The sequence below is a fragment of the Ixodes scapularis genome, unplaced genomic scaffold, assembly GCF_016920785.2.
Source record: "Ixodes scapularis isolate PalLabHiFi unplaced genomic scaffold, ASM1692078v2 PGA_scaffold9__187_contigs__length_104089568, whole genome shotgun sequence".
NCBI classification, from domain to species: Eukaryota; Metazoa; Arthropoda; class Arachnida; order Ixodida; family Ixodidae; genus Ixodes; species Ixodes scapularis.
Genome location: NW_024609884.1, coordinates 40901649 through 40928516, shown reverse-complemented (window position 1 = coordinate 40928516; position 26868 = coordinate 40901649). Strand labels below are relative to the sequence as shown.

General features: G+C 49.7%; 1 protein-coding gene and 1 pseudogene across 1 annotated transcript; both read right to left on the bottom strand.

Moving 5' to 3' along the window:
* Nucleotides 1–1079: 1079 nt before the first annotated feature.
* On the bottom strand, nt 1080–25874 carry LOC8024356 (annotated as a pseudogene).
* LOC121833779 lies at nt 18691–20733 on the bottom strand. The gene has a single exon (XM_042287399.1). The coding sequence runs from the start codon at nt 20731–20733 to the stop codon at nt 18691–18693; it is 2043 nt and encodes a 680-aa protein (XP_042143333.1).
* Nucleotides 25875–26868: the final 994 nt, after the last annotated feature.

Here is a 26868-nt window from a genome sequence, read left to right as displayed (position 1 = left end):
CTTTCATTCCCTTAAACAGTGATTTTTTAACTGGTATGCACTGCCCAGGGGTAATCAGGGACCTATATTTTCAAAAACAGCCGCCAATATTTGAAAAGGTCAAGTGGCCACAGAGTAGTTATTTTCTGGAATGGAGCCAAATTCGGAAATCCGCCTCATGAATTTTTGCGCCCCTTGCACTGGATTATTGCACCCCAGAGGGTGCAATAATCCAGTTGCCCCGTAGCTTCTGCAAGCAATCCTCTCATAGAGGAGTGTCCTCTCCTTAATAAAAAAAAAATAAAAAATAAAAAAACAGCAAGTGTGCAAGCGAGCTGGTGATAATTGATCATAATGTGACACCCGAGATCGGGGTGTGAAAAAAATTAAGGAACTTTCAAATAGAAGGAAAAGACAAAAGAGAATGTCTCAAAACATTGTGACGTTCTCCTCTGTTGTCTTTTACTTCTACTTGAACATTTACTTTTTCCGTACTACAGCCTCAGGTGCTACATTATGATTAATTTCGCTCTCGCTGATATCTTAAACCTCCTTGCTTGCGCTGACCGACCGAGAAGTAGCGAGAGTGCAAAAAGCTACGGCAAAGCCGCCCCCAGAACAAACGGAGCGATGCGTCGTCTGCTCACGTTTCTGGTGAGAGTAGAATATCCCTATTTCTTCGGAGTTGACAAATCATCATTTCATGATACAAACTTAATAAAGCCACATTTGGGGAATGTACTTGGAAGTCAGGAATTTTACTTTCCTCGGAAAGTACCAGAACAAAATACTTTAAATACAGTGCAAGTACATACTCGGAGAATGTACTTCAAGTAAAGTACAAGTTTCTTAAACCTACTTGAAGTAGTACTTTAAGTACAATGTACTTGAAGTGCTTCCCAACACTGGTTAGCAAAGGTAGAGAAATCGCTCTAAAGGCGGATTCTCCCGAATGAACGGCGCGCGAGCCACACCGTGGAGAAGGCTTTCGACTCTCGAGCGTAATCGGCTGTCCATTGCCGCTCCATCGGAGGAAATCGCGCACAGACAGACAGCAGTACAATGCGCTCTAGTTGAGAACCAAATTTTATGATGAGTGTTTGGGTATGGGGGGGGGGGGGGGGGGGGGGGGGGCATTTAGGTTGACTGTACGCCGTTCCGTGTACATACGTACAAAGCCTTGTTTATGTTTGAAGAAACAATGTCTGGATGCGTCCGGGGAGCGCGTTAAACCGCGTTTTTGTGGGCCTCGAGTTTAGTCGTTGAGTGCTCCTTGCGCTCTCGCTGTGTCGGGTTCTGTGCTGATTCTATTCTTGCCAGTGGCCCAGTATTTTCTCCGTCCCGCAATCCATGGACCTGCAGAGAAATAACCTGCCTTAAAATGAGCGTCGTCTTTCCCACTAGCCAGAGATTGTGACCAGTATCGTGTAGTACCGGAGTAGCGAACACTAAATGAATTTTACGGCACGTGTTTTGTACTTTGCTGCGGCGAGTGAACGCCTTTCCTCTCCCACTTTTTTTTATTGTTTGGCCTAAATAAAATGACACACTGGTATCGGTGTGTCCTTCGTCAATTTTCATGTTTATAAAATATGCGTAAAAGGAAAATATATACTATATAAACTGCCTTCTTTTTGAGCGCATCTACTGGACAGGGTGTCAGCGTCACGGACTCCCAGGACGATCTCATAAGTGCGATCATCTTTCGAGCGATGCGAAGTGACTCCTGGAAGGATGATCGCTTCTTTTATAAATACGATAAAATGACTTTCACCGTATTCTTACACGAAGGGTTGTTTGTAGAAAGGTAAGCATGCAGACGGCTTATAGAATACCATCCAAATGTTCTTTTTTTTTTCTTTTTTTTTTTTTCATGCTTGATATCATGATATATAAAATGAATGTGCGGATTGAGAGTCGGATGCGCTTCCGAATTTTGCGGATGCGCTTCGGATGCGGATATGAAGCCTCCGGGTGTGGATCGGATGCGGATGATCGAACTGTTATCCGCGCAAGGGGTTCCTATCGTTTCATCGAAACTCGTTTCGTGGAATTGCGTTTGGTGGACAACTTTTCATGGGCACACGTTTTATGGACACGCGCTTCGTCGACGCGAACGTTTCATGGACACTCGTTACGCGAATAGACATATTGCTCTATTACCCAAGCATCAAGGAGAATGCAGGGATTGGTGTTCCACGCGCCACACGCGCTGGCCTCAGCAGTGGTAACTTTTCTAAAGCAAATACCTAAAACAAATGGTATCTTGCACGCGCGTTCGTCACCACTTTATTTTGGTTATTTACTTCGAGTGTGTATCACTGGGGTGCGTGTTGGCTGAGGGACCGAGACACAGAGCTCTTTCGAAGGTGATTATTTTTTAACTACGTGTCTTTCAAACCAGGGTAACGCATATAGAATAGAAAGCGATGAGGTCGTACCCAGTCAGTTAGTCGTTCAGAGTCCATGACTCTGTATCGTCTGCCCGACCCTCTGCTTGGAGAGAGGCTCTTTTACTTTTAATTTCAATGCCAAAGAAAGAAAAAAAAAAAAAAAAAACGAAATCGCTGTGCACGGGGGATCGGTGGCCGAGTGGGCTGGCGCACACCAGCTCGGAGCACGTGGAGCGAAAGGTGGCGCTGCAGAACCAGGGGTCCTGGGTTCAATCCCACCCCTGCCTACGGTGCCTCAATGTCGTCCTGTTTAGGGAGATGCCACCCTTTGTAGTACCCGATGCCGTCAGTATGCGCTCCCGGGGAAAATACGAAGAAATCGACGAAAACAAGATGTCGCCATATCACAGTCAGCGCCACAAACGCGTGCAGGGACACGCTCTTTCACGTGCTTCTTAAAAAAAACAAAAGAAAAACTTGTGGGACAGAATGGCCAGATGTCTCCACCCTAAGCAAAGCGCACATGAAGGCACCCTACCCCTGCCCGTTTCGGTCTGGATGAGCATCGTACCGGCGTGCGGTCGTGTATCACTGCTGCGTGGTGCTCGTCAAAGACCCCAGGCTAGCAGTCGTACGTACTGCACTGGCTAAATTGCTTATCTACAGTGCGTAACAATGTCGCCATGTTCTGGCAGACTAAGCTCCTGTTGTTTAAACAACTAACGACTATATTGACTTTTTTTTTGTTTTTTGTTTACTTTTCGCCGTGCACGCGCTGTTCCGCAACAGCAACACGGCACAAGGAGCGTGAGACCGCTTACGCTCTGCGCTGCTGAAGCGCTAAAGCGCGATCCAAACCAACGCTTCTTTTTGCGCCTGTAGGTCGTGCGGCTGCGGATGTGACGTATTTTCGTGACGTCGCGCCACTTCTTCGCTCCTTCCGGGCGCGCACAAGAAAGTTGGATAATTTCAACTTCTTCTCAACGCGCACAAAAACGCGCGGTGACGTAGTAGGACACTCCTGTGTCCCGGCCAATCGGTGGAGGGCAAGCTAGTTCCGGCTCCGCGTTTCTCGCCGTCTGGCTGCCCTCTCCTCCCCCCCTTTTATTCTCTTCCAACATGACAACGCGATCTCTCTCTCTCTCTTTCTCTCGCCGTCTGGCCGGCCAGTCTGTCGCAGTTGCACTTTGCTTGTGCGCTCGTGCCTGCGTGCGCGCTCGCCCTAAGTTTCGCCCGTCCAAACCAAAGCGCACGGTTCTGACTCAGAAAGCGCGCCCGGAAACAGCAAAAACGCCACGAAATGCGTCACATCCGCAGCCGCACGACCTACAGGCGCAAAAAGAAGCGTTGGTTTGGATCGCGCTTAACCGAGCGCTGCTGAACCGAGCGCCTACTGAAGCGCTCCCTATAGCGTTAACTGAGCGCTACGTCACGCGCAAGTCGGTGCTAGAGTCACTAAATAAAGCTACGCTTTCAGAGTACCGAAACTCCCAAAGTACGCGTCTGAAGCGCGTCAGGCGCCGCCATCTTGGGTCGACACGCAGATGTAGGAGTGACTGTAGCTAAGCCAAGCCGAGGCCGTCGCCTCCGCCCTTTCCAAAAATCGCTCCTAGGCCGCCGCCAGGTTGCTGATGCTGATGCGGCTGGTGCGACTCTCGCGCCCTCTATCAGCTAGAAATTTTCTGCCACTCTCTTGGACTGTGAAGACCCGCTCAGCGCGGTTCTCTACCTACGTTTTCGCGGTTGTGCATTCGACGTTTTCTCGCCCCTCTTGAAAGTTTCCACTTAATTTGTTTTATGCGTGCTGTGTACCCTTTCTGTGTTATCTTCCATTGCGAGAAATAACGCTGGTAAGTGCCTGCCATTCAAATTTTTCTGCTCGACATTCACGGGAAACGAAGGAGGTGAAGGACATCGAACGACCCTCGACGCGATTTTGTGAACATTGTTCTCCCCTTTCTACAGATAATCCGCGCAGAATCCTCAGTCGTCTCCAAAAATAGTTGTCCGGGTTGAGGTGGGAAACGGGTCAGTCGCGTTCGTTCCTTTGCCTTGGTGCGGTAGTGAAAAAAGGAAGCTTTCCCCAAAACGTGCCCCAAAACGAAGTAATCTCGGATTCCGTCCGATCGTCAAGATGTGACTGTCGTCGACTGTGACTGTGTTATTTGAGATCTTTCTCAAATAAATTCTTTTCGGATAACGCTGCATCGTGTGGTACGTAAGATATATTGTTCGAATGTTAAAACTTCCTCAATTGTATGTCCGTGTCCTGTCCATTGGTAAACACGTTATTTGTGAGCGTGAAAAATGCATGCCTTTCGACCCTCTTCGGTTGCAATTTATTTTTGACAGCAAAGTGCTTTGTCGTTTCACATGCGGCGAATCCCGTGGCGCCGTCAAAACTTATCGTAAAAAAAAAAAAAAAAACACAGATAACTAGAACTATACATTCCAGTCGCATTCGTTCTGTCGCGCGCGTATATCCAACAAAAATAGTTCAGTTTTGTTTGTTTTTGTTTTTTTGCTTTTGTTATTTAAAGTGTGGTACAATGCTCTCTTAATGTCCTCGGGAAAATACATGTACCATGAAACACAAAATATAGCGGGAAAAGACGAGAATTTAGCCGCCAGCAGCGTTTGGAAGTGCGCCTACGCAGGCTGCACCTATTGAAATCACAGTCCACTCGGTTAGGGTTAGGAGGGGCGCCGGTGAGAGTCTAGCCTCAAACTCAGTGACTGGGCTCGAAAACGGTTTGTTGCCCCTGAGGTCGAGTGTTTTTTGGAAAGGTGTATAGCCGCAGCTGGGGCAGCGAATCAAGGTCGTGTTGTTCGTATCTTGACATAAGAAGGAAAAAATGCATGCTGAGCGACGGACTTCAGCGTGCGCGCGCAGTAAACAGTAAAACAGCAGCAGGCAGCGGATCGCTGGACCCAAGATGGTGGCGTTGAAAAAACGTGATGATGATGATAGCGACTCACGTGACTGCCGCTGTCCAATGATGCCGCAGCGAACCAGAATATTGTTGAATAGAGCGACTGTATTGTCGGCAAAATGCCAAAGAAAAAGAATGCGGTACTCTGAAAGCGTAGCTTATTTAGTGACTCTAGTCGGTGCCACATGAGCGCTGCTTTCAGCGGTCATGAGGCGCTAACTGAGCGCTCCGCTTTGTGTGTGAACCGGCCTTTAAAGGGACACTGACAGGGTATTTATGCTCGCTGAGGTTTTTAGTTGTACGTGACATATGAAAGCTCAACTACCCAGAACAGAATTTGCGGCTCGAAATTCGGTTTCTTTCCGCCCGAAAACCGCCGATCAAGAACTGGCCGGTTCGAGTCTCGCTCACTCCCTTTTTCGCGGTCACGGGCCGTTTTCTAAGGTATCGATGCGACCACCAAATTTAATCAAAGTCGTGGGTCACTGAAGGCACACACTCATTATCAAAAATAGAAAAAAATATGAAACCCATTTTTTGTGGCTTCTAAAAAGCTGTAAATACGTTGATTGAAAAAAAAAAAAAGTTCCACAGACAACCGGAAGCATTCTGTGCGTTCGTCGTTTCGCGTATCGTGGGACTCGCGGGGACGGCGATGGCAGCGGACGACGGGCGTGGGACCTCTATTTCAGAACTGTCGTTCGCGGTACCGGCGAATTCTGTCTACCGTTAAAAGAGAAATTTGGGGCTGATCAAAAGAATTGGTATTCATCCCGTACGACACGCCCGGCCACCAAGCCGATTTGCACGAAGACGTCGCCGAGCCGTCGCTCCCTTCTCGTGGCTGAAGACATCGCTCGCGCAAACGTCAAGCACGACGTGTCTACTTCGAGTTCAATATGCACGCGTACGATTTCTTTACTAGGTGCGAATGTCCCCAAACCGTGGTGCTTCCCGACTTCGACCCAGGAGTGCTTTTGCTAGAGAAAAATCGCCAGCAAACTTTCCAACTTACAGTTTACCGGCTGAATTTTTACTAAGGAAAGAGATCCACCAGAGAAGCAATGCCCCAGTAGCTCAGTGGGGAAGACGTCCGGTTCATACGCGGTAGGACCGGGTTCGATCCTCGTGAAACTTTTTTTTTTTTTCTTCAAATATTTTCCGATGTTTACATATATATATATTTTTTACAATCATCACTGAAGAAACAAACAAAAAAAATAACAAACTAATGTTGTGGACGATACTTCGCTGATTTAAATGGTATGGGATTTCCGTTTTGACACCTGCGAGCTCAATGTGATCACTTTCCACAAAATGCAAGGAGCATATAAATCAGGTAACGTCCGCTTTCCGAGGTGCCCGTATATGTTCTACAGGAATTGCAGCCAGGCATTGGTCCCGATCCCGTTGATCTTTCGGAAACTCTGTCGCACAATGCCCCTTTTTTTTCGGACGCAGGACATGTGAGCCAGCTCTTTACGCAACATCTTGGGTGTATTCTTTTCGGAGCCGATCATGGAAATTCACCACGGGCACTCGCTACTCATCTCCAACTCCTCAATGTACAAAACAACTCATCTTGGAGTACAGAACAACGAGCGGAACAAACATAACTGCAAAAAAATCGCACGGCGAGCAGTTCCCGCACGCCCCATCGCACGCCGCATGTCCTGTCGTCTGCTACCGGAGAGGAGAAAAAAAAAAAAAATGCACGGTCGGGTGTAGCCACGTGACTTCCGCCACTCACTCTCTTCTCTCCACATCTCCGACCTCCGTCGGGTTTCGGTTTCGGTTTCGAGGAGTTGCGTCTTTTGGCTTTATTAAAAAAATACGCTACTCCGTTGCAAAATATTAATTGGGTAGTCCTCCGACACCATAATAAAGCGCCTGGCAAAAATTAAAAAAAAATTTTTGGGGGGGTGTCAGTGTCCCTTTAAAGAGCAACTCCGCTTCTTTTCCAGTGGTGCAAAACTATACAGTTCTCTTTGTTATCATCTACAAAACCCCCATGGCAAATATTACGACGGAATTCCGCCTAGAAGTTCATTAAAATCGCTGTCAAAGTTTGACAAGCACGAATCCGCTGGTTTTGGTTGAGACGTGCGGGCCAGACAACACTGCCCGGCTGCATTTCCGCTTCCTCCAAATTCCTTCTCCCGGCACGTCCGCGACGTCATCAAACATGTACAGCTTCTTTTTTTTTTTTTTTTTTCAATTTTGTTTTCTTTTCCGGGGAGAGCACGGGTGGCGCCAGCGCCGTGAAAGACGTGAGTGACACGCTCGGCCGGCCCGGCGCTCGACTATTGATACTACTGATAAGCCGATCGCCTCGTTGAGCGCGGCTTGTGTTACATCGCATACTTTTGAACACCAAGTAAAAGGAGGAGAGGGAAGCTGCTTTTGTAAGAAATTTGAGTGACAGGTTAATCTTCTATAATCTTCTGGGAGGAGAATAGCGACGCCTGTGCTAATCCAGGAGGCACAAAGGAGGATCCTGATAAGAGGGGAGCTTCTTCTTCCCCTTGTATATCACGTGGGTGTACATGCTTAGTGATGCCGAATATACAATGTTGTCCGGATTTGCCACCGTTTCGGTTTCGGTTTGTGATCATGGCTAGAGTAAAATTACACGAAAAATATTTTATTTTTCGTGAAACAAAGGATTGGGGATTGTTTTTGAGTGCTTCAAAAAGCAAAATCGGCCACTATCTCAAAATTTTTGAAATTAAGCGAGTTGCCCTTTAAACGATGGCAGTATACTTGGATAAGTCGGGATATCCAGCGCCTTACTAGCGTCAGATTATGCGCGAATCACGGTCGTAGGCAGAAAATACCTTATTGTCCGGGCTATAGTCCGTAGACTATACATGTTTAAAAGTTTAAATTTTAGGTTGTGCAGACTATCTGCGAAGATCGTTCATTATGGCGAGCCGTGAAGGATTTTGAAAATGAAAGAGTATGTTAGTGCTGATTTATGTATAATACAAGCTTTGTGAGCGAAACAAGTAGACATTTTGTCAAGGTGCGCCGTGTATGCGAATAGTCTCGTGTCGACTAAGCACCAGATGCAAACTATGCTCGGCGTGCGGACTAAGCACCGGGTGCGGACTAAGCAAAAATCTTTATTTTTGACCCCAAATATGTCCCTGTGGACTGTACACCGTGTGCGGACCATAGCCCGGAAAATACGGTAGCTTCTGACCGTGGCGCCATTTCAGCGCTTGTGTACACGGCGCATGCTTTGCTCGCTTTCGTTAATCGACGAACACGTGCGTGCTGAGCTGTGAAAATCGCATGCTGGGCAGTGCGATCTTCACAAACCAGCATTTTGTAAACAAAACGCTTTGAACGGTACAATTCTCAGTGTTCGTATGTATGGCTTGTGCTTTGCTCACTTTTCGAAACGACGAAAAACCATAGCAGTCTAGGCTGTGATTTTGTAAACAGAGATGGTTTATAAGCATTTTCCAGCATCTGCCCATCAGCGCTAATAAAGCCTAAAAAAAAAAAGTAAAAAGAACAACATAGTGCACCACATTGAGCGTTTTATTAAAACGCTAACAATAGTTTCCTTTCGGCTTTTTTGCAATTTTTATTTTACAGCGGAGCTCTTAAGGGCTAGGTTCCCGAGGATCGTGTCCGGTACAAAACACTTGTCGACAAAAACGCCTCTGGACAGCTACCGCCATCTATAAGCGACGGCGGCAAGCACACAACCAGTATGGTTGCCGTGGTCGCTTGTAGATGGCGCCAACCTTTCCAACTATCATAGAGTGGATAGTTGTGCGGTGCGATGGTGGGAATTCATCGTAGGAAACAGTGCGAAAAACAGACGACAAAGAAGAAGCACACGTAACGAGCGCAGCGCTCGGCACGTGTGTTTCTTCGTCCTTGTCTGTTTTGCGCGCTCTTTCCTACGCTCTTATCAGTTTCGGTTTGGATTTAGGATGGGTCGGCCGCGCGCCCTTTCGGGGAAAGAAGACTGGCTGCGGAAGGAGCGACGACATACGCAGCAGCGCGAATGGGTCCGTAAACGCCACAAAGCCGCTGTCACCTCGACTTCCACTGCGTCGAGCGCTTCACATTCCCTTGCCAAAGAAGAGCACATCGCTCGCCTGGAAAGCCGCCGCCGAGAACAGAACCAGCGATGTGAAGGGCGCCGGCGGGCTAAGGCCACGGACGACGATCGCGCCACGGAGGCGAAGCGCAAGCGCGAGGCCCGGCGGCGGCTGCCCTCCACGCCGGCTGAACAGTTCCCGGGCGCGACGGCGATGTTCAGGAGGGAGTTCGTGGATTACCCGTTTGGCGTCTCGTGCGCGACGGACTGGGTCGCCGGAGACGTATCCACGATCGCCGGCGTGTCGGACGAGAAGCGGGAAACGGGCGCGTGCGCGTTGCGGCAGTGTATCGAGTACAGCTCCGCTGGTCTCCCTTCTTCACGAAAGTGGAAAGGCTGAACGTTTGTGTTTGTTGTTTTGTAATCTCTTTTCAGTTTCTCTCCCTTTCGTTCTATCAACCTACACCTCTCCTTTTCTTCACGAAGTAGCAAATCAGCTGTTAATACAGGTTGGCCTTTGTGTATGTGGGGGATCGGTGGCTGAGTGGGCTGGCACACACAAAAGCGCACACCAGCTCGGAGCACGTGAAGCTGAAGCTCGCTCTGCAGAACCCTGGGATACTGGGTTCAATCCCCACCCCTGTCCAGCCAGTTTCACTCTGGATGAGCACCGTGCCGGCATGCGATCGTGCATCACAACCGTATGGTGCACGTTAAGGCCCGTTCACACGATGCATTTTTCTCGCGCATCTAGTGTCGCGAAACGTAGTTTCGCGAAATGGTTGCGCTGTCTGAACGAGTCCGAAAAGGACGCGCGTCCTTTTCGGACTCGTTCAGACGGCGCAACCATTTCGCGAAACTACGTTTCGCGACACTAGATGCGCGAGAAAAATGTACCGTGTGAACGGGCCTTTAGAACCCCAGCTTAGCGGTTGTGCAGCCCTGGCTAAATTGCTCATCTACAGCTGAGATACCAGACTCCCTCTAAGAGGCAAACTTCCGGCACACTATTTTTTCCTTCTTCGTGTATGTAAATAAACAAGCCTTCCACGACACTGCCGTCGGTTTGCCGACGAGTCTTCATGCTGCTCAAGAAAACAACGGAAGAGACTGGCACACCTTATTCTTCACGTGAGCTAGGCCCACTGGACATGGCATGCGTGCAATTCTGAACAGGGAGCCACACCTTCCGAAACCACAAACTGTTAGACCGAAAGGAGTGGTAACCGAACTATATACTTTAGTGCTGGCAGCCCTTGGTGTAAAACTGCATGGGTCAGTACGCCGTCGGTTTGCCGACGAGTCTTCATGCTGCTCAAGAAAACAACGGAAGAGACTGGCACACCTTATTCTTCACGTGAGCTAGGCCCACTGGACATGGTATGCTTGCAATTCTGAACAGGGAGCCACACCTTCCGAAACCATAAACTGTTAGACCGAAAGGAGTGGTAACCGAACTATACACTTTAGTGCTGGCAGCCCTTGGTGTAAAACTGCATGGGTCAGTACGGAGCGGGGGGAACCAGCCAAACATAGGGGACCCTTAATTCCCCTGCCTGGTCACATAACTGGACATTTACCTTCCAAGCTCATCGCAGTGCCAGTAGCTGTTCCCAAATTCCAGACCCTAAAACTATACTCCCAATGCACACTGCTGAAGAGGAGCAGCTTCAAAACGGTGCTAGACGTTGACAATATAAGATCATTCTAGCAAAGAAGCCTTTTATTTGACCAAGGAAAAAAAAATGAAAGCCGTTTACAACTCCCTGTAACACCGAATTGGAGCTCAGCTCTTGAGGAGGAGGGAAGGGTACTGAGGGTTACCTGTTTTCGGGGCGGGGCGGGGCGGGGGGGTCATGTGGCCTTGGGGGGTCACGGGACCCCCCAGAAAAATTTTTCCGCTAGATTTAGCGGGGAATTTTTTCCGCTAGGTTTAACGGGAAAATTTTCCCGCTAAATCTAGCGGGGAAATTTGTCCCCGCTAGATTTAGCGCGGAATTTGTCCCCGCTAGATTTAGCGGGAAAATTTTTCCGCTAGATTTAGCGGGAAAAATTTTCCGCTAGATTTAGCGGGGAAATTTACCCATAATGCACCGCGTGGTTACGCCGACGGCGACGCCGACGCCGCTCAAGCCGGAAACGGGCCCCTAAGAGCTGCGCTCTAAAAAAGGTAGCGGAAACAAGTTTTTAAAGAAAGCAAACAGCTTATGCCTCGGCCTGAGCATCTTCCTCCTCGTCCTCGAACTCCCCCTCGTCGAAAAAATCGTAAGGGTGCAGGCGAGCTGGTGAATATTAACCATGTTGAAATAACCCGAGACTGGGGTAGAGAAGAAGCATCAAATCGTAGAAGGGACAGAAAATAGACTGGACGACGTCCCCCTCGTCGTCGGCCGTGGCCTCTTGGTACTGCTGGTATTCAGACACCAGGTCGTTCATGTTGGACTGCCTCCGTGAACTCCATCTCATCCATACCCTCTCCGGTGTACCAGTGGAGGAAAGCCTACCGGCGAAACATGGCTGCAAGGAAAGGCGCGCGGGCCATTAGGAGACAGATCGTGACAACCTAGAGTCACTTAAGGGTCAATTACGCTGCAGGTAACTGGCAACAGCAAATCTAAGGGCTGCAGAAGTGTCGTTACTCAGAAGCACAGCTCATCCGGTGCATATAGTACAAAGAACCGACACGCACCAGTGAACTGCTCGGAGATTCTCTTGAACAGCTCCTGGATGGCGGTGCTGTTACCGATGAAGGTGCCCGACATCTTGAGACCACGGGGCGCAATGTCGCAGACGGCGGTCTTGACGTTGTTCAGTATCCACTCCACGAAGTAGCTGGAGTTCTTGTTCTGCACGTTGAGCATCTGCTCGTCCACCTCCCACATGCTCATGCGCCCACGGAAGATGGCGGCCACCGTGAGGTAGCGGCCGTGACGGGGGTCGCAGGCAGCCATCGTGTTCTTGGCGTCGAACATCTGCTGGGTCAGCTCGGACACGGACAGAGCCTGGTACTGCTGGCTGCCACGCGACGTCAGGGGGATGAAGCCGGGCATAAAGAAGTGCAGCCGCGGGAAGGGTACCATGTTTACCGCCAGTTTGCGCAGGTCTGCGTTCAGCTGGCCGGGGAACCTGGGAAAAGCAAATGGACCGTCAGGAAAACACGAGTGGTGTAACAATTTTAACAACCGCGGAGGTGGTATCACTTTATGATCAAACGTAGCCAATGATACCATCACGAGTACAATGACCTGAATGGTGCTTGCACTACACGAGGATGCAGTACACGACTGACTAGGAAAGCCCCGAGCTCGCAGGGTACTAGAAATATATGTATCTGCAGTTCATTGTCAAAAAAAAAAAAAAATTAGCATTAGCAAAACACTTAAGAAACCCAGGGATTCCCAAATTAATACTGTACAGGGGGATGATGAGAGCTACAAGAAATAAAGTATAAAAACCAAAAGCAATAGTTGCAAAAGATCTTAGCTATCTTGGAATTGCTTCCGAGGTTTCAGTCACCGACTCCAGAACCCAATAGAAACCATCCACTGACTGCCTAACAAGAGTGAAGACCAACCTAAGGCATGTTGTCACACCAGACATGGTGGCAGAGACCAGGTGGTTGAGGTCGCCGTAGGTCGGTGTGGGGAGCTTTAGAGTGCGGAAGCAGATGTCGTAGAGGGCCTCGTTGTCGATGCAGAAGGTCTCGTCCGTGTTCTCCACTAACTGGTGCACGGACAAAGTGACGTTGTAGGGCTCCACCACTGTCAGAAACCTGGAAAGAACCCAATGAGAAAACCGAAAATTCTCAGTACAGGCAGTGGCAGTACAAGCTGATCCAGTTTAATGCTAGCTTGGAGTAAGCTACGGCATAGGGTGCGTTGGCACGCCAAGGTATGAAACTGACTGCAGTCTTGAGAAAATACGTAATCTGGCAGTTTCTTCGAACCTTGCTTCATAGAGGAACATATCCCCGGGTATATAGCTCTCGATGCCACTGGACCACTTCATGCGGCTGCACCCTATACCTTGGACCCAAGAGCAGCGGTGAAACATTTGCTAGAAAGGACAGTAGGATGGAGAGAACCGACCTTGGGGGAAGGCACCACGCTGAAGGTGTTCATGATCCTGTCCGGGTACTCCTCTCGGGTCTTTGAGATGAGCAGGGTGCCCATGCCCGAACCGGTGCCACCACCAAGAGAGTGGGTTAGTTGGAAGCCCTGCAGGCAGTTCCAGCCCTCGGCCTCTTTGCGCACCACGTCCAGGGCAGAGTCCACCAGCTCCGCACCCTCCGTGTAGTGACCCTTGGCCCAGTTGTTGCCTGCACCACCCTGGCCTGTACAGACCCAGCACCTCGTTAGGACAAACACGAGGTGGCCCATAACCTCCGGTAGGACTATGCAGAAACGAACAACCCCAAAATTTATGCAACAAGCTGTAGCTACCGACAGCTTGTGTAAAGGCCACAGTCAGAAGGAAACTCCCTTAATTCCTTCGTTCCATTCGAGAAATAGGGGGACACACATTCTTGCTGCGGGGAGTAGATCAGAGACTCGCTTCTGTGGTGAGAGGAGAGACGAGTGCGAGGGAATGGCGAGAAGGACACTGCACTTTAAGAAAAAGAGAAAGGTAGCATCGGCGTATCGTCCTCCCTTACAGACGCGCTGCGCCCAAGTGGACACGAGAAGGAACGAGACGTTTTTCTCCTCTCCAGGCAGACGGGAAAAGGTTCCGCCCTCCCGCCTCATTTTGAGGTTTCGTTTTTGGAGCACGTCGTGCGAGTTGTTTAATAAATGCTGAGATGATTGAGCGTCTGCATCAGCGAGCGCCTGCCTGTAATTCCGTCTCCCTGTCCAAACGTGCAGAACATTTCGGTTGCATTGATGTTTTTACCACTAATTTTATCACACGACCAAACGGAGCCGCTAGAAACGGCGAAGTTCCAGAGCAGTGCCAGCAGGGTTGCGTACACTGGGTGTAAGGTCTGGCGTCATTGTTTATCGCTTTCTCGACGTGCTCTCCGTGATATGCGTTGCTGAGCGCCGCCACCTTCGCATTCGTGACTAATGTATCCCCGTAAAGAGATTGCCGTGACAGACAAGAGCCAGCCGTTTTACAAGCGCATTGCATCGGTTTATTGGCGATAACGGAGTAGTTAAAAAAGCTTTAGTTGAAAGATAAATGCAGCTCACACTCCCTGTTGCTAGAAAAGGGAAGTATTTTCTTGCAGGTTCGTTTTACTGCAATAGCAGTCAGTGGGACACTTTGGTGTTTCACGCCGTCGACGACGCGGGCCATTCTCGGCACTCCTCTAAGAGATTCAACATTGTCGCCACGCCGCGCGAGTGTATCATTTGAAAAGGGAGTAAAGGAAACGGAGAGGAAGTTGTGGGAAGAGAGAATGCAGGGGAAATTAGCTTTAACAATATACAGGGCACAAAAACAAGAAATTAAGAAGGAACAGTTTTATGATAATTCATTGGGGAGCTAATTACTGTTTGAAGCTGGAACGGGGATGCTAAGAACGAAAACATATAGGCAAACTATAAAACAATTCCAAGAAATTGACACTATGCAACATTTGCAACCGCGAAAGGGAAACTATAGAATATGTAATCTTAAGGTGCATGCACGGAGCTTCGTCCCATGGGGGGGGGGGGGGGGGGGGGGGGGGGTATGACTACGGATTTGGAGGGGGCACTGGGTTTTCTGGACATGGATGGACGAATGGATAGGGAAATAATTGCGTAACTAAGAGGAGATTGGAAGATGGGTGGAAAGGATCTAGGGAGGGGTAAAAATACAGATAGATAGTAATGGAATCTCTAAAAAAAAAAGGGGGGGGGGGGGGGGTTCGTGATAACAAAATGCATTCGAATTAAAGAAAAAGGGATGACGAAATGGTTAGGCTAGGTTGCGCAAGCTGCCCCCGTTACAAAGGGTATAGCCACTACCATTCACAGGACTGACATCACGCTGCGCATTCCGTCACCGACACCATGACGTGGCATTCTCATCTCAAGTGTCCGTAAGTAACACTGACGTCACCTAAACATGAAAATGCAAATTTTGGAAACTATAAAAACAGCGTTTTCGGTAATCATGCCAGAAAGGATCTTTGCCGATTAAAGAAATAAAGCTAGGTGGGTGTCAAGCCGGCGAAACCACGGGCGTGAAATTAGGTGGGGCTATAACGCTTGACACTCGAGTGTGCGATTTCAGAAGAGTTTTTCAATGGCCACAATAGACACTTTCCGAAATTCGGTCTGGCCACTTTGATCACTATCATCTGTGGAACGTCCTCCGTGCCATACCAATGACAGCCTTCTAGTTACTGGTAAAGGAAGACGTTGAAGATGCTCCTGAGCGGATGATGCGAGGCCTGTACATTTGGGGGGTCAGTACGACGCGACGTAGGAATATAACACAAGAGCTACGTCAGCATTTATTTCTAATAACTCAGATTCAGTCATTCTGTGGGCGGCACACAATCGGCTTAGAGCACTTTGGTCTATACAATTTTCTCGAGGCATCCGAGTGGGTTGCAGCTTCGTTCTGAATGCAGGTTCTTGGTCACCATCAAACTGAAAGTGAATGAGAAAGAACTTGCACTGGACAATTCCTTGCTAGCTGTTGACTTGCGAAAGTGACAGTGCCGATATGGCAAAATCTAAGCTGCTTTACGAACCACCAGAGGGCACTGAATTTCGGAAAGGGTCTATTGGCGGTATTAGAGCCACTAAATGAGCTGCGCTTAGAGTATCGGCACTCCGTTCCCCGACACTGTTGTGAGCGCCGCCATTTTGGTTCGTATGCAGAGCAGACACAACTGTCGATCGTCACGATTCAAAAATGCCACTTTTGCAGCATTAGATTCAGTGTTAGAAAGGTCATGTAATATTGCTTTGCTTTGTCGCGAACTGTTTAAACATTTGTGGAGGGCCGAAAAGCGTTTATTGCGATATCAGATAAAGCTTCAGAAAACTGGCAACCATGATTTTAAGACACAATATGGCCAAGTGTCGTTATTCTGAAGCGTAGCTTATTTAGTGGCACTAGGCGGTGTTAGTTCAAATAACATCGCGCAAGACGTTCAGGCAGCCACAGCAACGACAGAGAACGGCTGATGCAACACGTTCAGTTTCGTCGTTCCCTGGGTTTCAAACCTGGGCGCGCTATTTTCGCTTTTCAATAACCACAACGCAGTCCTAGTTTGTCCAATGAGCTTGTTTAAGGGGTTCACGAACGCTATGGAATTTTTGTAGGGTGTGTTACTCTGTTAAATACGAAACGCCTATGCGGACTAGCGGCACCGACGTCACACCTCGTTTGTCGCAGTGTTTTACCTTACGGGTTGCGTTAAGTGCTCCAACTTTCTTCTAAACTCATGCGAATGAAGTTCTATAAGCTTAGCAACCGTGCGCAACACACCGCCCACCATTTCATTTGCAACTTCACGACAAAAGCACTGTTCTATCCTGCTGATCAAGAAGTGAAGACTGGAGCAGACCCCTTTGCACGTTAACGCCTGCAAAGTGCAGCCTGGAGCCAGACAGCACGTGTCGCCTGCCTGCCAGAAAGTGGAAGATGCTCACCAAACACGAAGTTGTCTGGCCTGAAGAGCTGGCCAAAGAGTCCAGACCGCACGGAGTCCATGGTTCCCGGCTCAAGGTCGACCAGGATGGCACGCGGCACAAACTTGCCACCTTCGGGTAAGGAAGGGTGTAAACACACGCCGCAATTTAATTGAAAGCTCGCAGACTCAAATGGTGGGTGCATGAGAAGCAACTGAAATGTCGCAGCAAATTTACAACACATTACCAATGATTTGGTCTAATTGATGAGAGGAGTAACGTGAGAATTTAAATATTGAAAGAGGCATCTAGAGATGAACAGTAGTTTCAGCGACTCAAAAAATACGAGTTACCGAACAGTCTTTCACTTTATCAGACAGGACCCAAATGAAATTTAGTTATGGTAACCCAGGAACGGGAGATATGAACTGGACGAACAAAATAAAGCCCAATGGAGCTTTGTGTTGACCGTCCCGTTTTTCGCTCCTGGGTTACCATGTCAGTATTGAATCGGCTCGCCTGCACACTTGCTTCAGGTAACTACGGTCACCGCCAAGTACCACAATGAACCAGGTTCTTCGTCGATCACAAATTCCATTCACTCATTTCTTTATTTTAAACATCTAAAGTGCATGAGGAGACAATGTAGTACCGGAGGCCTCGTTGTAGTACACGTTGATTCGCTCCAACTGGAGGTCCGAATCGCCGTGGTAGCAGCCGGTTGGGTCGATGCCATGCTCGCCGGAGATCTCATTCCAGAACTGCAGGAAAAGCGAATTACAAATGGTCGACGAACTCGACGAAATTCTACAACGACAGCGCCGGCTTCACGGGCAGAGGTTATTCCGGCTATTAGCAAACGCCGGTCCCAACAAGACCCCGAGAACAGGCAGTGCACATTTTAGACTCGAAGAGGGACTTGCCTAAAACCTCGCTTTTCGGGTTTTAGGCATTTGAAGGCCCTTTTTGGAGGCGACGAGACTGCCTAAAATGGCGCAGGTGGAACGCGGTAGCGGCGAGCGAGGCGGGAAAATAAAACTGACCAACAAACCACAGGTAAAGAGCCAACTTACGTGTTACTATCGCGACCGGGCAGGGTTAATTCAAGTAAGATTATATAAAAAAAAAAGTGATTAGGTTTAAGGCGGCGGAAGCGGAGAACAAACCGAATCTGCACGTAAAATGAACGAAAGACCAAATGTGTTACTGGAACGAACGAGGTGAATGGAGACGCCCTGTATCGGTGAAGTCGGCACTGAACACGCGTATAGTTGAGCAAGGTGTCGGATTATGCAACACAAACGCTACAAATGTGAAGGAAATAATACAGGGATTCTCGGCCCGCATCCCGAAACACTTGGGGAACTGCGAATTTTAAAAACGGGGCACCTAACTCAAAAGTTTGAATAACGGTTGATTAGGCCCAACCACTGCCAGAGCTGGAAACCGCAATGAGCACCAACGAAACGTTTTGCAATGTGAATTAAAATGACAAACGCAGCTTTCATACCTTTGAACCTATCTGGTTTCCGCACTGGCCAACCTGGATATGTAAGATTTCGCGCATCTTGCCCTTTGAAGTGCCAACACCACTCCCAGATCAGCTACTAGAAGGAAAAAAGAGCCGTGTGTGTGTGTGTTCGTCGTTTGGTTTTAAACGTCACCTAGATTAGCCTAGCACGGGGTAGCTGGCATGGGCAGGTAACGTAAAAAAAAAAAAAAAAAAAAAAAAAAAAAAAAAAAAAAAAAAAACTTTAAAGTCGGGTTATGGTTTTTGTGTCTCGTAGAAATGCCAACATGGCTTTCAGGGTGTTCTGGCACTTTCGTCCGGAACCGTCGGGTGCAAGGATGTCATTTGTTGTGAGGTCGCTCTTGCCAAGTCTTTTGCGCAGTGCTGCTCGTTGAGTTTCATATGCTGGGCAGACACACAGAATGTGTTCCACCGTCTCTGCGGAGTTGCACTGGGAGCAAAGTGGGTGCTGCCCCTTACCTATCTTCGTAAGGAAAGCATTCGTGTAGGCCGTGTTTGTGCGCAGGCGTCGCACAAGAGTCTGCGCCGCCCGAGATAGGCCGGACAGCGCACCTCTTGGTAGCGCCGGTTTTGGCTTGCTGTCTTGAAGGTGCCAGTGGACGTTGAGTGCCGCCTGCTGTGGGTGTGGTGGTGTGGGGACAGTGCGAGGCGCTAGGTGAGCTTCACTGGCCAGACTGTCAGCCCGTTCGTTGCCCTTAATGCCAGTGTGTCCTGGGATCCACTGGAAACATACCGTAGACCCGTGGGTTAGCAGGAACGATAGAGTTTGTCTCGCTGCAGTGGTCGCGGGATCCGCGCACTCTGCATTGGCCAGTTTCTGGAGGGCACACCTTGAGTCGGTGAGGAGCACCATCCGGTGAGGTGACAGCTGGGCAGCCGCTTGGAGGGCCTTGTCAATAGCCACTAGCTCGGCCGTCGTGGAGGATGTAGGCGCCTGTAGCCTGCCGCACCATTCCAGGGCTAACTCCGGGATGTAGAAAGCTGCCGTGCTGGATGTTCTAACCTTGTTTACAGAGCCGTCCGTGTATATCTGCAGCCAACCACCGTAGCGTTCTTCGATGTGTTTTTCCACAGCTTCTCTGAGAGCGTTGATCGGTCCAACGTTTTTGGCTCGCAGGCGCTTGATCCGTAGCTCGATGGATACCTTGGCAACTTCCCAGGGCGCTACCCTTGCTTCGCTCGTCATCGTCGGTAGCGGGCCGGCTATGTTAAGGAAATCTTCTACCGTGTCGTGCCATGACCCTCTGGTCCGAGCTTGGATTCGCTGCAGGAAACACCTGCCTGGGAGAGTCGTAGAGAGCCGGGCTAACTGGGAGAGTCTTCTGGCTCTGGCCTGGACTGTAAGCGGCTCTGCTCCCGCCTCCTGGAGTACCACAGCATTCCTGGCCGCGTTGGGAATTCCCAGTGCTGTACATAGCCCGCGTCTGTGCCCTTGCTCCAGCCTCTCCATATCCGTCTGGGACGGGAACATGTAAGGAAGCCGGTACAGGATTCTAGACGTCACCAGCGCGGACTGGGCGCTAGCGATGGTCCGTTCTGTGCAACCCCATGTGGTACCCGTCATGTGGCGGACAGCGTTCATGGCCGGCCTGCATACGGCGGTTGTCGCTTTCACTGCTTGTGCCCAGCGCAACCGACTTGTGATGACTATTCCTAAGAAGCGTTGTTTGTTCACACACGTGAGGGGTTTTCCTGCCAGTTTGATGTCAGGGGGGCGAAAACGTCGACCATTTCCGCGTACCGGCATCCAGACAGTCTTATCCTGGGAGAGGGATAGCCCGGATTTGGTCAGGAAGGTGTCTACCGCTTGAACGGCGCTTTGTATGCTGCGGTGGATATGCGTGGTGTAGATGCCCGTAACCCAGAGGCAGATGTCGTCTGCGTAGATCGACACCTGAACCGGGAGAGGGGTCGAAGGAAGAGAGTGCGGTAGTGGTGCCATAACCATGTTGAAGAGAATCGGGCTTAGCACGCTTCCCTGAGGCAGTCCTCTGTGAAGCAGTCTTGGCGAGGATGCCGCGCCTTCAGCTTGAATCTGGATCTTGCGTCCGGTAAGAAAATTGGCCAGGAAGACTTGAATTTTTCCGGTCAGTCCAATCTCAGTCAATCTCCGGAGTATAGTGGATGGCGGCACGCCGTCGTAGGCTCGTTCCACGTCGAGGAAGACTGCCACCGTGTTTCTCCGCCTGTTCTTGTTTTCCTCAAGGTCGCTCGTGAGGTCCAGGATGCTGTCTTGTGCTGCCAACCCTCTCCTAAAGCCAGTCATGCACTCCGGGAGACACGTGCGTTCTTCCAGGTACCACCGAAGGCGCCCCTGCACAAGTCTTTCGAACAGCTTACTTATGCACGAGGTCAGCGAGATTGGGCGGTAAGACTCAGCTTTGTCTGGGGGCTTCCCTGGCTTCAGTAGTGGAACAACCGTTGCTACTTTCCATTCTTCTGGGACGTCGCCAGAGTCCCATATGGAGTTGAACCAGGTGAGGAGGGCCTCGAGTGCATCGTTCGTTAAGTTCGTGAGCGCCTGGTAAGGGATCCCGTCGGGCCCAGCTGCAGTCTTCTTACGACACTTCCGGAGGGCGCTTTGGAGTTCCGGTGCAGTAAAGGGGGCATCTAGGGGCCCAGGCGCAGCGTCGGGTGCCAGCGGTCGTTCCGTCGCTTCTGCGGGGGCGTACAGTGCGCCTAGTCTCTCTGCTGCATCCACGAGTGTTACGTTAGCCGCAAGCGCTAGGACTTGCAAAGCGTGTCTCGTCCGACGTTTCCCGGTCATTGCCCCCAGTACCGCCCACAACTTCGCGAGGGAGGCGGGTGCGTTGACGTCTTTGCACATGAGCTTCCATCTATTTCTAACCAGCGCTTTAGCGTGTCTTCGCAGCTTGGCTGATATTCTGTTGAACTTGGACTTATCCGCTGGATTGTTTGTCCTGCGGTACTTCCCCTGCGCCCTGGTACGTGCCGCTTGGAGATTGAGGAAAGTAAGGTCCGGTTTGGGGAGCCATTCCGAGACACGGGACGTGCGCGTTGGAGCCTGCAGCGCGTGAACGATGGCTTCTGGGATGTCTGTTTGGGTGAGGTCCAAGGATGCACGGAAAACGTCCCAGTTCGTGCACGATCGCGTCACCTTTCGGGCCGTCTGGCACCCCTTTATCGTGATATGAATGGGGAAGTGGTCGCTTCCTCTGGTATCTGGTGCTGTTTCCCAAGTCAGCTCCAGCGATGATGTGTGTGCTGTGACGTCGAGGACACTATACGTTCGAGGGGGCCTGAAGAAGGTAGGCGCACCGTTGTTCGCGACAACCAGTCCGAGCTCTTCTATCATTTGATTGAGGGCGTCTCCCCGCTTGTTGGTTTTCTGACTTCCCCACAGTCTTGGGTAGTAACGCGTTACTAGTAACGCGTTACTGTAACTTCGTTACTTTTTCGGTAACTTGTAACTGTAACGAGTTACTTTTTAAAAATGTAACTTGTAACTGTAGTTCTATTACTTTTTTCTGAGGTAACGATGAAAGTAACGAAGTCACTTTGGTCGTTACTTTTCAGTTCTTTATGAATAATATATCATTAAACGAGTATAATCTAGCTATTCCTTGCACTTTCCAAAAAGTCTGTTCCGTCATTTTGAGTGTCAGTTGACCTTGCACGAACTTGAGAATACGTTCTTTCTCGCGAGTCACTATCCGAATATAGTCACGTGTAGATTTGATGAAGAAAAAAAAAAAAAGAAGAATGTAGTTATCTTTACGCAGTTGCTTGTACTTTGTGACTGAACACTTACATCTTAGTATATTGAAGCACTACCTCTGTTGCGGTTTTTTCTTTTCTGCGCACGCATTTTAATCGGGTGAATCAACCGTGAAACAACAATACACGCGAAGGGAACTTCGTATGTTTCGTATTTTGATTAGCGCCACTACTCCGCACTGCGCATGTTTCGTATTTTGATTTGCGCCACTACTCCGGCGTGGTTTCAACGGTGGAGGCAAAATTTACTGTTGTTTGCGCAGGGCTTGTTTCTGGTTTTTCCGGGTACGAACTGAAATATATCAAAGGAGTCCACGAACACAGTGCAGCCGTCAACGAGCCAGCAATGTGCTAGTGCTACAAGGATAGGGATGTTGATGAGAACAGAACAAAGAACAAGCATGGCCGGCGTACAGAGTATTTTTTTTTTTTGTGGTGAAGTTGGTTGCTAACTATTTGACCGCAGTATGCAAACTTTGCAACAAGGAGTACTCCGACAACAAGTCTTCGTGTTCAAATCTGAGAAAACACATCCAGTTCAATTTTTGTCTTTATTCTTTTCATAATATTGACTAATTTTCCAGCTAAATTATTAAGTTTGAATTTACCGCTATGGTGAAGGCCCGACTGATTCGTGTCTATATTTTTTTTCTTTCAAACATTACTTTTTCCTTCATTTTTGTGTTATAGAAAAGTAACTGAAAAGTAACGTCGTTACTTTTTGAAAGTAACTGTAACTGTAACGAGTTACTTTTTTGTTGCGGTAACTGTAACGGTAACTTCGTTACTTTTTTGTGAAAGTAACTGTAACTGTAACGAATTACTTTTTAAAAGTAACTTACCCATGACTGCTTCCCCATACCTCGCAGTGCGCATTGAAGTCGCCGCACAGTAAAAGGTCTCCCTCAATGCCTTTACACCACTCTACAACGTCCTTCGTCGGCAGCGGCGTACCATCGGGACGTACGTATCCGACGAGTACATGCAGCGAGCGATTTCCGGGGCTAACTTTTGCGGCCACGAATTCCGCCGATAATGTACACAGTCGGCTGGTGTCAACTGGGACGTGAGGCACCCCTCGTCGAATAAAAAGAGCCGCGCTCCCATGAGGGAAACTTGGTATGGATTGGGTTGTAAGTTTCACGTATCCAGGTAAAGTTTGCTTCCCTGGTAACCCTGCTTCTGCGAGTGCCAGCACAGGGCTGGGATAGCGTTGCAGGTGCAGGCTGAGCTCACTGTGTTTGACGGAGAGGCCTCGGCAGTTCCATTGCAGCACAGTTGGTACGTCAGTCCGCCTAGGGTGGGACTCTTCCTTAGGACAACGGGTTACTGTTGTGGGAGATTGGTGTTGTGGGCGCATGGTGCGTGCTCAGGCGGACTGTGGGGCGATAGCCTCGAGACTTTCGCTGACGGCGTCAAGAACTTCCAGTGCGAACTTTGCTTCTGGTGTGTGGCCCCGTGCTTGGGCCAGTTGCCTTACTGCGCGAAACAAGCGTGATACCATTCGGAGCAAGGCGACGTCAGCTGTCTCCATCGTCGCAGGAACTTTGCCCTGAGCCCTTCGTGCGGCCTTGGCATAGCGGCAGCCCTTGTCCTCCATCGTAGCGTCGTCTGGTCGGAGACCGCGGCTGTGATTCTTCTTTGGAGGGTGAGTGGTATCATGGTCCCTCCTTTTCTCCCTCCCTTCGGTCTGACTCCCTGGCAGCGGCGGGAAATCTGTTAAGGATAGCCTCTGTTGGGACCTCGCCTTGCGAAGTTCTGTGTCCGCTGCTTGCGCAGCATTTCGGTGACCCTTGCCGGTGTTCTGCTTGCGTATAGCCGCTTTTGCTTCCGAGTGGGTGTACGCCGCTTTGGCGCGCATCTTGCACACACGGCGTTCTTTCCTCAGGACTGAACACTGGCCGGAAGTTGCTGCATGGCCCTTTCCGCAGTTGATGCAGCGAGAAGTTTCACTGTCACACGCCGTGGATTCATGCCCGCCCGAGCACTTGGCGCACGTCTGCTCCTTTTGACAGGCCGCTGCCACGTGTCCGATTCTGTTGCATCGAAAGCACTGCAGTGGTCTTGCCACGTAGAGCGTGACTGGGTGACGCACGTACCCCATGTGGACGTAGTGCGGCAGGTCTTTGCCTGCGAAGGTGACTCGGATTGTGGAGCTCTTCCCCAGACGCCGCACGTCGAGGACTTGGTGATCTGGGGCCCGCAGGGCTTCGAGAATTTCTTTATCCGTCAGTGCCTGGTCTACATCACGGACGACTCCCGCGATGTGGCGGACCTTCCAGGGTACGCGTGCGTCGACAGGCGTCTCGCAGATCTTTTGAATTTGAAGGAGCGCTGGCACCGCTTCTTCCGTCAGGACGTCGACTGCTATCAAATTTTTCCTGCCGTTGACCCTTATCTCCCTGACCTGTTGGGAAGCAACGGAGCCAAAGAGGGCATTCAAATGAGGTCTGCTGAGCGCCCGGACGCTGGTCTTGTCTGTCGGTCGGAACAGCACCGTGTGTCCATTGGCCGCGTTTTTAGATGACGTGCGAGATCCCCAGGAGACCACGGTGTCACCGCTGTTTGTCGAGGCTCGCCGACTTTTCTTGGACCTTACGGGGATGAAACCGTCGTCGGTGTCGTCCCTGTCGCTGGTCAAGGGTATCGCCGCTTCTTCCATGCATGACTCGACGTCGGAGAAAGATGCATCCGACATGACCGACGAGGGTGGAGAACTGGCGTGGCAGTCCCTTTTCCGGTGCTGCCGTCCCGGAGTTACCGGTAAGGCCGGGATTTGATGTGTCCGGCCAGGTCTTGCAGACGCGCCTCCGGAAGCGGCGGCCATCCTCTTCCGCTCTTGGTTGCGTTGCCTGCAGCTCTTTCAAAAAAAAAAAAAAAAAAAAAAAAAACTGCAGAGCGAAAAGAGACTATAAGGACAAGATGCGTCCGAACTGTTAAAGTGAAACAACTCGAAACCTGACTAAATCCCGTGACTTCGTTCGTAAACTGCGTCTAGAAAGTTCCAGACAAGCGCGAACGTCGGGGTGGTTGAATCGTGACCGATCTTCGAAAAAAGAGCCGCGCCCAATAATGCTATTTATAATCTTCTCTTTCTACCCTCGCCCCAGAGTGCCACGGAGCCGGTGGATTCTATGCGCATGCGCCATTCGGTCGTCGTGTAGACGAGGCGATTCTTTGCTTTTGATTTGCCTCTTTAAGAACGTGAAGTCCTGGTGTGTCATTCATAGCCTTGACAATGCAAGGGAAGCCAGGACGGCCGGGCCGGTTCTTTCAACAGTTCAGAAGCTAAGGATGACGCTGCGCTATTCGATTTAAAGCACACCCCGATTTAAAAAAAAAAAATATTTTGACATCTATGACGTCAAAAGTGTGCGGGCATGGAAGATTTGCAGTGATGAGGTGGCTTATGTTTTTCGTCTTGCCGCAGCTCCTGAACGTGCCAGCGCGTGCGTCCCCATCCAGCTGGCGGCACGATGACGGCGCAGCTTTGCTCCGGTTTACGGGCCACGAGCTACCATCCGCCAAGCGCTCGTCGACTACAGTGTTTCCTGCTGGAATCAAGATCACAGAGTACCTCGCTTGTGCTATGCCATCCACAGTGGGGATCCGGACATTTCGGTGTAGGACGTTTCGGTGTAGTGCGTTTCGGTGCGGTATTTTCGGTGCACGGACTTTTCGGTGCACGAGAAATCAAAATCACGGTTGTTTGGTTAGTTTTCGGTTTGTTTTCTCTAAACGTAATAAGCCCGATTTTAGCTAGAAATTAATTTTTTTCGCACTTTATGAATTTGTAGACTTGGTCATCCATTTATGGTCACTTACTCATATACGACCTCAGTGACTTTGTTAGGCGCAGCACAGTCTTGCGGGAGGACTGGGTACGTTGGACATTGTGTTTAATTTGCCGGTGTCTCTTTTCCAACGTACGCACTAGACGCATCACATATGTTTACGCGTTGGGTCTGTACAGCCGTTCTCGGCGCCTTCTGTAAAGGTGTGGGCTTTATTATTGGTAATCTGCGTAGGAAAGGCACCAACAGCAAGAAGCTTAAAGGAGCGGTGCAACGATATTCAATCGGAATTTTTTTTTTTTACTTTACACGAGCTTACTGGCGCTAGTGGGGCACCATGACAGAACAGCACACGACAAAACAGCACGCGATAAAACAGCACGGTCAAAACAGCACTTGTCAAAACAGCACAGCGTCAAAACAGCACGACGACAAAACAGCACGCGTCAAAATAGCACGCAACAAAACAGCACAGCGTCAAAACGGCAAAGCGACAGAAGAGCACGTGCCAAAACAGCACGGCGTCAAAAGAGCACAGCGTCAGAACAGCACAGCGTCAAAATAGGACATTGGCAATACAGCTAGGGTTTGGCGTTTTCGGTTTTTATTATTTTGAAACTCGGCGTACATTTGTCGGTTTTATTACAAGCAGAAGTTTTCGGTTGATTGCTGAGAATATTTGTAGACGCATAAACTTTTCAGTTTCTTTCGGTTTATCGACGAAAACCAGTATGCTGACGAAACTGCAATATTTAAAGGCGTTTGTTTAAAATGAATAGTAAGTAAACCAGGTACTTGATTTCTTATTTGTCGCAGTCTGTGGCAGCCGACGCGACCTGTTCTGTAAGACACAATGGGGCCCTATCGTG

Coding starts and splice junctions, on each gene's coding strand:
- LOC121833779 (XM_042287399.1), bottom strand. CDS start 20,733: ATGACTGGCTTTAGGAGAGGGTTGGCAGCACAAGACAGCATCCTGGAC.